Genomic DNA, 12991 nt, shown 5'->3' with positions numbered 1-12991 from the left:
GACACCGATATTTGTATTTTATGTGCAATTCTGTGTAACAATGTTGACTGACGAATATACTTTGTGCAGCATTTCTTAATTGTGTGCCTTAAGTGAATATGTGCTGTTTTTCTTGTTTTTTCTTTTTTTTGTTTTCGTGTATAATGTTATATGCAATGTCTCTTTGGTGTTACGGTCTGTTTTCTTTGGTTAAACCTGCCCACTGCTCAGTTGTAGAGTGTAAAGGGGGCGGACGCTTCGTCAGGCAACTTTTGATTGCCTTTTGTTCGCCTCCTCGGCAACCAAGTGTTGTTGAAATAAATCTGAATCTGAGTCACGCTACACTGTAGTCACGCCGCAGCTTGCTGCTTGGTGTCGCTCCGCACGGTGGCGATGCAGGATAGTTTGCCAAAGTGGTTTTAACCGTTCAAAGCAGAAAAAAAATCTTAGTGGAAGCTGCAAGTGCTTAGTTTTACATGAAAGTATTAGATTCAATTTGTTTTTTGGTTCTTTAATGATTTGTTTATTTTTTACGTTTAGAAATTTAGTACTTCATTTGGTCATTTGGCGTTGCAGAGGCTAGCGATAGCTACGCGCGCGAAGCGGATGCTGCGCACGTTGTAGTACGTTTCGGTGCGCACTTTTTTCCCCGCTGGTTGGCACTTCACGCTGCTGCAGTTTGCATTTTCCCTTTTTTTCTGCGGTATCGTTTACTACCAGTGTTGCACTGAGGTGTGAGCCTCGTTTTCTGCAAAAGTAAGTAACCTTCCATTTCTCTTCTGTGGTGAAGGTGTCGGCTTTGCCACTAACGCGCCTGATTGAACCTTTGGTTTACAAATCACAAAACAGTATCAGCCAGTGTTTTACATACCAAAGTGCAGCGTTGAATGTTTTAAAACAGGGCATTTGCATGTATTGGAGCTTTTGTTAAGTGGATACAGCTAGGCTGCTATCGCATGCGAGTTGCTTTCTTTACCAAGGCGATGACCCCACTGAGCCCACAATATCCTGTAGATGTCTAGAAACATCTATAAAAGTCATAAATATCTTGGGCTACAAAAGACATCTACAAGACGGTGTTTGACACTCGTCTAATAGACATCTTAGCCAAGACGCCTGGAAGATTTCTTTGGAGGGATATTTGCGTCTTCAGCTACACAAGGCGTTTAGAAGTTGGCTTAGCAAGTTGTCTCCAAGACATCCCCGGGAGACATTTTTGTGGCCGCGTACACATGATGCAATTGGCTTCGGCGCTTCGACTAGGTCACAACTCGGATGAACGAGTAGCCGACTGTCGCGCCATATTCCCGTGAATCGAAAAAAAAAGCTGAAACGGAACTAGCAACAATTATAAGAATCCGAGAGAAAAGCTTAAAATTAAAGCCTGCACAATATTATATGTATCATATATATATATATACAGCAAACTAAAATTAACATTTTCAGCCATAGCGCTGCGCACGCACTTCTAAAATTAAGGGCTATGAAATTAAAGGCAGGTTTTAATTCTATGGCGGCGAAAAGCCGGCGCCCACGTACGTGCACGCGCGTGTGCTGTTGTTGTTGTTGCGACTGAAGGAAGAAGGAAAAGAAATTGCACGGGCCTGCTACTGGCTCTGTTGCTGAGCCACCTCCGCTGCCTCGTGCGGACAGAAGAGAAAATAGAGAAAGAAGGAAGAAAAAGAAGAGCGAGAGAGAAAGACGCGCGTCGCAACAGCCGTCGTCCGCCACCGAAGCGGCAGGTGCAATGACGGCCTACAAGAGATAAAATTCCTGTGGCAGGCTAGCCCCCGCCGCAAGCGGCGTTGACCTACCTATCCCAACCCCGTAGGATCAGGAACAGCTACCTACACTGTGCGTGCGATATCAGGGCACGCCAAAGAACCCTATAAAATATACACAGGTGGTAGAAATTTCCGCAGCCCTTCACGGAGTCTCACATAACTATAACTAGCCTCAGTCGCTTTATTTCAAAGGGATGTTGTCATAACATATTAATATAAACCACATAAACCAATCAAGCCACACCAATTTTTTTGCCGCTCAAATCCGCGCCTGAATAAGTTGACAAATGCTACGTTTGAATTAATTTATCGGAGTTCCGTAATCTCTATGATCAGATCAGGGGGATCTGTTCCAGCTCCGGGATCCGACCGGCCAGACGTTTGTAACAAGCACAATGCATTGTGATGCTTCTCCGGCTTACTTTTTCTCAGCTACCGTTACTGGATGTTGCCGACGTCACTACCTCAACCGCACTCACCCCAGGACTGCAGCGATTCCAACCTTGATAAAATTGAAAACTTAATTTTATTATTAGTATTTGTTTCTCATCATATTTTAATTTTTTTTATTTTCATTTTAATTGTCACTTGAAATTATTGTATTCGTATCTTGAATTGATTTAATTTTGTTAACTGCGGTACTGCACATTGACCGTTGTTCCCGCGCAAACTGTCAGACAAGCCGGAGAAAGGAACTGGAGCGGTTGCTCCGTCGTCGCTATTGATCGTGCTTCTTTGGTGTCAACATCAACCCGGTGTGGGAGCGGCGCCTATATTCGGGTAGTGTCCTTACGTTTTTGATGAGCAGTACTCAATTGTCAACTAGGATAGCATGCACGTATAGGTGTTTTATGTGTATCCAGTATCCCGACCGGATTGTCAGATGTACTACAGGCATGCATCCACGTGCACGCGAAATGTAATTATGTACCGCGGCCAAAAAAAAATATAGAACTATGCATGCTGGGCAAAAACTAGCGCTTCCTCACTGGAATTTTTGCTGACTGCATATTTGTTGACTGACTTTATCGTCAGCGGGGCGTCTCGGTGTTAATTGTTAGTGCTGCCGACTCCGGTAGGCTTGCCCCGTTTCTTTCTCGCTTAGTTACATCGTGCACGTGTGCGCCGACCCGCGAGCTCTCGTATGACAGTGCTCCATTTTCAACTAAGATGAGCGTGTAGGTGTACCCGCCGGATTGTCAGGTGCGCGCAATGTGTAATATGGAGCGGCCAAAGAAACCCTTTGAAAGTCTTTCGCGGTGGCAGAAGAGGCGCCGGTTAAATAAAATTGTGTCAAAAGTTTCTACATGTAGCTCTCAGCCTATCACGACTGATACCCGGAGCACTGCAGAAGCAAGCTGTAGTAACTGGGTGGACAGGAACGCCTCCAATAATGTTTGCACTACGTCAGAGTTCGAATGCGAGATTGGTGGTGACGTATCTGAATGCAGCTCTCATGAGGGAATGGATTCACCTAGTAGTCATGCTGATACCCTTTCTGGAGATGAAGAGGTTTCATCTGAGCTGCCGTCCTTTGAACAGGATAATCCGAGCGCGCGCATTGTTTCGGTTTCAGGCAGTTCGAATTCTGAGGATAATCCGAACGCGCGCATTTTTTCAGTTTCAAGCAGTTGTGGTGACCTTGCAAGGGGGGCCGATTTTGGCAGATCTTGCCCAACTGAGTTGGCACAAGATGGTGCTTTTCATGACAGCTGTCTGCAGGTAGGAGTGGGATGCACTAATTCTGAACCTGTGCCTGTTCACAACAGTAGCTCAGATGAAACTGCGTCAAGCAAGAGCTTCCCTTCAGATGCATTCTCTACAGATTCCGAGGTTGAGGCTTTGCCTGGAACTTTTTTGAGCAGCATCAGTGAAAAACAGACAAATAGTGCCATGGCAAATAGTGATTCAGTGTGTCGCATGAAACACTTCCTGACTGAATGGTCTGGTGATCATAAGATCACTCATGGAGCCCTTTCCTCACTTATGAATGAGTTGAGGCGTTACCCCATCTTCTCAGGCTTGCCGCGCGACTCAAGAACTTTGCTGTCTACACCTCGCAGGGCATGCGCAGTAACTAGAGATGTGCCACCGGGTTCCTATTTTCACTTCGGCATTGCAGAGAGTTTGAAAAGCCTACTTGTACAAGTCAGTGACCTTTCGACCATACCACCCCAAATTGGTATAATGTTTTATGTTGATGGGCTGCCACTAACCAAAAGCACTCACAGTCAGTTTTGGCCAGTTCTTGGTAAAACTCAGGACGTAGCTCATAGTGGAGTATTCTTGATTGGCTGTTATCATGGCCATGCAAAGCCAAATTCCGTTGAGGAGTACCTTTCGGATTTCCTTGCTGAGCTTCAAGACCTCTTGGCAAATGGATTCCATTTCTGTGGACAAATATTCTCTGTTTATGTAAGGGGATTTGTTTGTGACGCACCGGCTAAAGCATTCTTGTTAGGCACCAAGTCGCACTCCGGCTACTTTGGCTGCGGAAAGTGCACACAAGAGGGCGAGTTTGTAGATGGAACGGTCGTTTTTCTTGAATCTGACGCACAGCTGCGAACAGATCAGTCATTTGCTCAAAAAGCACAAGAAGAACACCATGTAAAAGACACGCCCCTTCAGTCCTTGCCTGTAGGCCTAGTCACACAGTTTCCTTTAGATTATATGCATTTGGTCTGCATTGGTGTTGTGAAGAAGCTGCTGCTTCTGTGGATTAAGGGCAGTAAATCTTACCGCCTGCCATCACTGTCTGTAAATAAAATATCTCAGAGTTTGGTTGACTTGAAACAATTTTGCTGCGGTGAACTGGCACGACTACCACGGTCTTTGAAGGATCTTGGCTTTTGGAAGGCAACTGAATTCCGTTCCTTTGTTTTATACTTTGGTCCAGTAGTGTTGAAAGGTGTCCTAGGGCAAGAGAGGTATGAACATTTCCTCGTACTGCATGTTGCTATTATCATACTTGCTAGCCCATCCATGTGCATGACATACAATAATTATGCCAAGGACCTTCTTTGTTTTTTTGTTCGCAGTTTCAAGTCATTGTATGGTCGCGGGAAAGTTTCATATAATGTCCATGGGCTAGTGCATCTTGCTGATGATGTAGCAAACTATGGAGCATTAGACAATTTCAGTGCCTTCCCGGCTGAAAGCTTTATGTTTCGTCTGAAACAGCTGCTTCGCAGTTCAACTCGCCCGCTTGAGCAGTTGCACAACAGATTAATTGAGCTCAAAGAGAGTGGCAACCTCAATGCCTTCCAGAATGGTCCAGAACCTTCCATTGTTTTCAAGAAGATGCATATGGGAGGACAGCTACCGAATGACTGCAGGGGGCCACAGTTTCACACTGCCGTCTTTCCAAAGTTTGTCCTTAAATCGGCTATTGGAGACAATGGCTGCATTCTCTCCAACTGTTGCGTAATCCTAGTCTCCGATTTTTGCTTTGATGAAGCAGGTTCAAAAGTGATTGTGGGCAGACAGTTCACAGAGGTGAGAGATTTCTACACTGTACCTTGCCGCTGCAGTGACGTGGGCATTTTTGTTGTATCTCATCTGTCATCTTGCAAGGTGTGGCCGGTATCGCGTGTCCAGTCAAAATGTATGCTGCTTCCTTATTTAGGTTCCAATATTGAGTATTTAGCTTTTCCATTGCTTCATACTATGTAATTTTGCCTCATCATCAGATGTATGTGTTGTTGTATCTTTAATTGTCTACTTTTTACCAACACTTCAATGCTTTTACTGTCTGCAGCCTAATAGTTTTCACTTTTTCAGGCAATGTTTGCTATAGTTCGTTTTTTATCCGATGACTCAGTCGATGTGGTGCCAACAAATTGGCTAAAAGGAGACGAGTGTCTGTGGCCAACAGCGTTCCGTGCAACTCGTACCGTCAAGGCGGTGAAACACCGAGAAGTGCCAGATGCTTCTTTCAAGAAGCACACTGTTCACGTTCTGAGTTTTGAAGGTAAGAAAACCAGTGTGTTTTCCCTGTTATCTTTTCTTAATCTTATGGGATTAAGAAAAGAGGATATATGTTGAATTCTGCTGGTTAATTAAAGGAATATTTAATATAGCATGAACTGTCTGCATTTAATGCAACATGGATGCGATGAAGCACAAACAGTGAAACAAGATAGTAGTCACTTCATAGTTAACACCAGCACAGTTGAGTTTTACTTTTATACAAAGTGAAAATTGGATTTCCACAATATAGATCACCATAATTCTTAGCTTTGGAAGCAGAGTGGTCGTGTTTCATTTGTCCTGTTGACGTTTCATTTGTTAAAACTGATTATAAAATTTATCAGTATTTTTGGAGTGGAAATTTTAGAGTATAAGCTCTACTTTTCATACTGCAACTCTCATGATCAAATTAGGCACGGTTTCGACCTTCCTCTGCTGGAGGTGTTCCCATATGAAGTAACATGCATGATTTGCTGGGGAGAGATGCTGCTGTGTACCAAGTGACTAGGCCAGGGTAGAACAGCTGATTTGCTGGTGCATGGCCCTTCAGTCTTGCCGCAAATAAGGCACGCGCTGCTTTGAATATGTCAACTCTATGGTGCAGGCACTGAGTCGGATCATCTTGCCAATATAGCTTGCTGGAATGAAGGAAAGGTTATTAAGCCATACAAATATACTGCCATGATTGACAGAGGTTACTCATATAATGTGGTCTAACCAGGACAAACCTCCAAAATTCTTTCTTCATTGCGGTCTGCCTTTGACAGTATGTTCAGTAGTGTTATTTTTACTGAAGTCATAAGGAAACATTTCACATTAGATTTTTAAACAATTGTTTTTGACATTCACTGTTGGAGGCTTTAAATTGGGCTAAAATGAATGCTGAACGTCCAATTTCGTTTTATTTTAGACACATACCAAAGGGCAAGATCAAAATTAAGAAAAGCTGAGGATACAGATGACATCGCAACTTCAACAGATCAAGGTATGTAGCCCTCAATTTCAAGTATTAAATATTTCAGAAGTACTGCCACTAGAGCTTTGAAAAGGTGTACTCTGGCTTTGAAAGTTGTGAACAAGAAAATACTGTGAATTAAGAACTAGTTACTGCACAGCTTTATGGCTTAACCATTTATCATTTATGCAAACAAAGTAGCCTAATTTGCTCAATACTTGCTAAGCTGGATACTATCTTTGCATGATGCTATGCTTTGAATAGTTGCCATTTGGATATGCAATACTCAGTGAATCTTACTGATCTGATTGATCACATGCCCAAGAGAGGCTTTGGCGCATCTTTCTGTGTCCTATCAGTGGTAGAATTTCGGAGTGAGTAGGCCACCTGCTTCATCATCTGTCATGTGAAAAAATGTTTTGCACTGGACTTTGCTGTTAGTGTACATTATAAGAAGGGATGATGTAAATAAACTTGTTTAAACAATGATCAGCTGTAAGTATAGTAGTGAAGAGGTTCTTTGAAACTGTGACGGCTGGCTGTACTTTACTTGGCATGAGAACTGGCTTGCTCTTTATCTGAAATGACATTTTCCCATTTCATAGCTGGCAACACATGCTTACTTTGCATATTTGCTGTTAGCAGCTAAATTTTAAGGTGTTGAAACGATATAGCTGAAGTGGTGAGAGTCATGTTTTGATAAGTGAGTTATAGCGAGTGATGTCTCTATGCACAGATATATGGAAAAGCACTGAACAAGGGTTGGGGTACCTTGGTTTGCAAGGCGAGCCAACATTTCAACAAAGGGGCTTATCTCAGATGAAGACAAGATCCCTTGTTAAAATGTTGGCTTGGCTTGCAGGCTCGGGCCCCCTCAACCCTTGTTCAGTGCTCTTTCATACTGTGTAGCCATCTCCTTTCTCCTTTGTTACCCTGTGTACAGATGTCTTTAAACAAACTATGAGAGACATCTCAGTGCTATCTGTGCATTTCGATTCGATCATTTATCTAGAGCTCTTGAGCGGTGTGCTGAGCAGAAAATTAAATCATAGCACAGGTGCTTGTTTGGGACCAATGTAGTCTGTGTGGATTGCATGACAGCGGCCTCGCTAGAGTATGTTGTCAGTAAAAGTCAGTGCCTTTTTTTTTCACAATTTCACTTCACTTTCGCCACAGCATCTCTAGAAGCCAAAATTATGCATCTGGAATCTTCTCGAGTTGGCAATTCACCCATTGCACATTTAAAAATGGTACTGCTTATATTTTTGAGTAGTAATATTGAATACTGTTTGCATATTTATGTGAAAGAATATAATATGATTTTTGGTGACAGTACTGCACCTAGCAAAGCTATTTTATAAATGTGCAATGTGTGAAAGCAAGCTCAACTACCTTCCAGATACTATATCTGGCGTTTGAAATTTTGAGGCATAAGACCAATTAAGAAAATTTAGAAAGGAGAATCATCTTTTTTGATGGCCATCAAATTATAGAGTATTGCCCTTGAAATCAAAAATGAAGTTCATTACTTGATTTTAGCTAATTAAATTGTTTAGCTCTGTAGCAACCAGAATACCTGCCTCGCTGTATAACCAATCTGCAAAGGCTACACCAGGGTACTCATCATAATTTTTAAAATGCAGATCTATAGTAATTAAAAAAAATTGTAAATTCACTTCTAGCAGTCTTATCTATGGAGTTCTGAGTGGGGTGGCTATTTATGTGGTGAATTTCTCACCTTCGTGCTAGTGGCATTCACAAACTGTTGATATTTAGAATCGGTACCCAGTATAGACATCGCCTTGAACTTTTTTGCTGCAAATTCACATTTCATTTTCAGAGAAGGGTCGTGGGAAGCGAAAGAAGGTATCGGCAAGTTTGAGCAGCTCTGATATCTCTGATTTTGAAGATGGAAACAAAGATTTTGGACTCCGTGGTATTCCACCCTCACCTTTCAGGTCTCAAAGGCATGGAACGTTCCCTTTCTCAAGAAAATTTCTGGGTGATAAGAAAATAACTGATTCTTTCAAAGAGCTTGTTCTAATTTAGGAGCTGAATTTCAAAAGTACTCTTTTCATGACAAAGAAACACCATATTCATGGAGGTTATAATTTTTCTTGTTTGGTTAATTTTGTGTTGTTGCTTCTAATTGCAGTGGTTCAACTTTGCATGGAGAGAACAGTTCTGCAGCATTGCACACGTCCACAGGCATTTTGTCACCATGTCCTTCAGGTGAGGTCACTAGCGTTACCATATGTTCGGTACTGTTAAGCAGCACTGAGTTGCACAGTGCTTATTTGCTGGTGTAGGTGTTTCAGGCTTTTACTTAAGCAAGTCTGCTTAGGGAAATGCATGCAACATTCATGTAAATATATCCAGCTATATGCAGTCTCCATTGTCTGCAGGGGAAAGAAGTTTTGAATCATCACCCACTTCTGCTGGCATTTTGGCAACAAGTCGTTCAGGTACTGTTAAATGCTAGGAGCAGCTAATTTCATTTGAGTTTAAGAGCTTTTAATCAGTGTTGCTGAAGTTCTTTGGCTTGGAGTATTTCAGTTTATAATTTGCTTGCATTATAGTATATGTGTAGAGTGTGATCGATACAGTCTTAGTGTAAATGCATCCAGCTATATGCAATCATTTCTACCGGCAGAGGGGCGAAATTCTGAAACATCTCACACCTCGACAAGTGTTCTGCCACCAAGTACTCAAGGTATGCTTGCATTGCGGTGAAACTTGCCTCCCCCTAATGCAGAACCCTGCGCATGTCTTTGTATCTGCATATGTATGTATATATGTTATTATAAGCTACACGCATCATCCTTGCCCACAGAGAAAAGGCACTTCGAATTCGGAGCAGCCCACACTTCCACAGGCGTTATGTCACCAAGTTCAGGTACGCACACCTGCCTTATTATATGTTAAGTGCAATTAGGTGCCATCAAGCTGCATAGGTTTCCATTGCCAGTCTGAGCATCGTATGACTGCTTTTCGGGTCTAACTGTATAGTAATGTGTGCAGCATAATGGACGCAGCATTTATGTAACTATATCCAACTATGTGTAGTTATTTTTGCTTGCAGTAAAACAGAGCTCTGAAGCATCACACACTTCCATGGGATTTTTGCCACCAAATCCTTGAGGTATACAAATGCTACCTTATGTTATGTTGGGCACAGTCAGTCGCCACCAGGAAGCAGTGTCTAGTTACTTCTTTGAGCATACTGTGACACCGATTGTTGGGCTTGAGCATAAATTATTCAGTATGAATGCACATATATCTGACTTCATGTTCAGTCATTTGAAGCTAGAAGTAACTGTTTCAATTGAAATTTTGAGTTGTAATCAATTTATGAGAGTCTATTTCTATCGTCTTGCAGTACTTTTTGCTATTAAGTGAACACTTACTTTGTTCGATCTATTTGGGGCAGTTGTGGTCCGAAAGACCTCTCAAATTTTGGTTCGTCGGGTACTTTAACTTCAGCATAGTAGCAAAAAACATTACATATTGATGAACGTTAAAAACACTGGTGTATAATATGGAAGAGGTTCATCATTCATTGTATTAACATTTTTGCTTTATATGCAGCCTGCCTTGGATGCTCACATGTGAAAGACCGGGCAGCATCAGAAGCAGGAAGCATCAGCTCTGGTAAATAAAAATTCTTGCAAATAGAAAACAAAATACTTGAGCACCATGCAGGAAATAATTGCACAATGGATCTGTCTCAGTAAATATAGAGAGTAGGAAAGTTTGTTTCATGTGCAATAAGAACTGTGTCAACAGTAAAGTAAATTTATTCAAGTATGAACTGCTTTACTCAGCCAGTTGAATCAGATTTCTGTCAAAATCAAGCTGTAGAGTTGTGCTGGCTCTTTGGGCTTGGTACTGCAGCACAATTTGCTTTTGTGGGCAGCACCATGTAATATCCAGTCCTTTCAATCTGTATACAGCATGCCACATACTTGCTCCATCAGAACAACAGGCATGACGTGTGCTTCTACTTTATGGCTTAATGCATTTACTTCTGTTTCTTGGTTACTCTTTTCAGATAATGCACTTCGGATTCTGCGAGAAGTTTGCTTTGTGAAGAAAGAGCTTAGAGCGATAAAAGGGCTGTTGGAAAAAGGACAGTGCGGTGATAGTGGAGGGTCTGGAGAATCTGTCATTTTACCATTGAAAACAGAGGAGGATATCCAAGAAATTGAAAAAAAGCTGAAATGTCAAGAGTTTCATGCACGACTGGTATGTTTCATTTTACAAGTGTGCTGGTGTGGTTCATTTGCTTTTGGTGAATAAACATAGTTGCCAGTTCATGTACCTGACAGGGTACTCAGAGAAGGATGCAAGGCATAAAGCAGAGTGCACAAGTTGCTCGTAGTGTGCATATATGGTTCATTGGGAGCACATAATTAGTGTGGCAGGAAATTAAAGAAGGATGTGGCCATGGATATGTAAAGTAAAAGCAAGTGCAATGTGGGCATTACATTAGCAATGCTGCTGGACAGATTTCCTGCCAAAAACATGTATTACATAACCCCTACTGGTTTTACAGGTTCGCCAGCTTGCTGGTATAGGTGGAACCACTGCCCAAGCTGCGACGACAAGGATATTATCAAAGTTGATTGATGACTCTTTGGGCCAACATTATAGCTTGTATGGCCAGAAAGGCAAGAAGGTGTTTGCTAACTTGGAACTATTCAATGTGATCCAGAGTGAGTATACTCCCATGTCACATATGACTACTCAAGGCAGTTCTGGCATTAGATTCTTGAGTGCTGAAATTTTTGCAAACCGCTAAACAGCGCTTGTAAGATATATGGTCATATCATAGCTGGATACAAACAACATACATAATTTTTCATTGATATAGTAGTTCGTGGTTAAAGCATCATATCGGCACAAGAATTTCTAGGTCTCTAACTTGTTTGTTACTGTCAAAAATTAAAACTGATCTCTTTACTTTTCAGTAATACACATGCTGCATACGTACCATTGCCCATAGTTCTGCTGTTTTAGTAGGATAGCTGCTGTTTTCACGTTGTATCCTACTCAGCTGAAGCCCTCTCTTACTTCGCCTGGCAAAAAAACCTTTACTCCCGGGCAACTTTTTGTGGCTATGCAACCAAGGCTGCGGAGCAGTGCTTTAGTTCTGGCATATCTGGCCTCAGTTTCGGTTTCAGTTTGACCTTTACTTGAAGTCATAGTTTTCGAGTCGCAAGCGACACAGCAAGGTCCTTCTTTAGCCAGCTTAGGGCCTACTTGAACGTAAATGTGTGGTTAATGAATAAAACACACTTTGTACATTGCCAAAACGTGTGCATTGCGTTGTGTAGCAAGACCAGCGGGTAGACGCAACAAAAACAGCCAACATGCATTTCAGATTACTGACAGATGGTGTAGCATCTCGTTTTGCTCAGCATATTCTGCTGATTCAAAAATGCACTAAACTAACATTGCACTGTCTTGTGTTGTAGAACGATCATGATGTACCGTGATCATATAATACTCTAGAGCATGATCCTTGAAACTGTTGTGCTCGTGATTGTGTTTTAGTGTTTTTTATGCCGTCATTTTTTTTTTGCCTCTTACAGAAGCAGTACGGCTTATGAATGGACTCTCGCTGGCATCACTGCAGGATATCCAAACAGGAGTTAAAGGGTGGCTCAAGAACTGCTCTGCACGGCTGAAGAATGCCAAGAAGAGGTACTTGGATTGTGCTGATGCGATTTATACACTTATCCACATGTACTGAGAATTTGAAAAAAAAAGTCACCTTTGTACTCATGTGGGCTTGTCTTTTTCCCCCTACTGTTTGAAAGTGGAGGCAGGCTATTTCACTAGTTTAATGGGTTGAGCTCCTTGCTTGTAATTAGCCCATCCCTGTCACTAGGTCTAAGCCCAGTTATAGGAATAGGCACTTGTGTTGGCTTCTCTATCTTCTGTCATCTTTTTTGCACTTGTTAACAATGAAGGTGTAAACTACCAGTAGCCTGGACATCAGAGGTGTGCCTTAGCAATTTGAATGCAAATGATGACATCATCAAGATAAACAAGACAGGTCTGCCACTTCAAACCTGTAAGAACTGCGTCCATCATTCTTTCGAACGTGGCAGGAGCACAGCAGAGCCCGAATGTGAGGACGAGAAATTCACACAGCCTGTTGTGATGAAGGCGGTTTTCTCACGGTCCCTCTCATCAACTTCTATCTGCCAATAACCACTCCTCAGGTGGACCGAAGAGAAGTACTTGGCTTGACGAAGTCGGTCGAGGGAGTCGTCGATACGCGGCGTCGGATACACGT

The 12991-nt window shown here is 42.2% G+C and overlaps 1 protein-coding gene across 2 annotated transcripts; it reads left to right on the top strand.

Moving 5' to 3' along the window:
* Positions 1-1424: 1424 nt before the first annotated feature.
* Positions 1425-12685, top strand: LOC149367756 (uncharacterized). Of its 2 annotated transcripts, XM_089557411.1 has the most exons (12): positions 1425-2543; positions 5544-5733; positions 6643-6717; positions 8528-8654; positions 8843-8919; positions 9093-9152; positions 9341-9400; positions 9521-9583; positions 10276-10338; positions 10739-10932; positions 11243-11402; positions 12282-12685. In XM_089557411.1, the coding sequence occupies exons 2-12, from the start codon at positions 5547-5549 to the stop codon at positions 12440-12442; spliced, it is 1227 nt and encodes a 408-aa protein (XP_089413537.1). In that variant the 5' UTR covers positions 1425-2543; positions 5544-5546; the 3' UTR covers positions 12443-12685. The 2 variants fall into 2 exon arrangements, with proteins under 2 accessions (XP_089413537.1, XP_089413544.1); XM_089557418.1 differs by lacking the exons at positions 1425-2543; positions 9093-9152 and having other exon boundaries at positions 4549-5733.
* Positions 12686-12991: the final 306 nt, after the last annotated feature.

Source organism: Amblyomma mixtum, chromosome 1 (assembly GCF_055824585.1).
Source record: "Amblyomma mixtum isolate Tamu chromosome 1, ASM5582458v1, whole genome shotgun sequence".
NCBI lineage: Eukaryota > Metazoa > Arthropoda > Arachnida > Ixodida > Ixodidae > Amblyomma > Amblyomma mixtum.
Note: the sequence above shows the minus strand (reverse complement) of the source record. Positions and strands in the feature narration are given on the sequence as shown.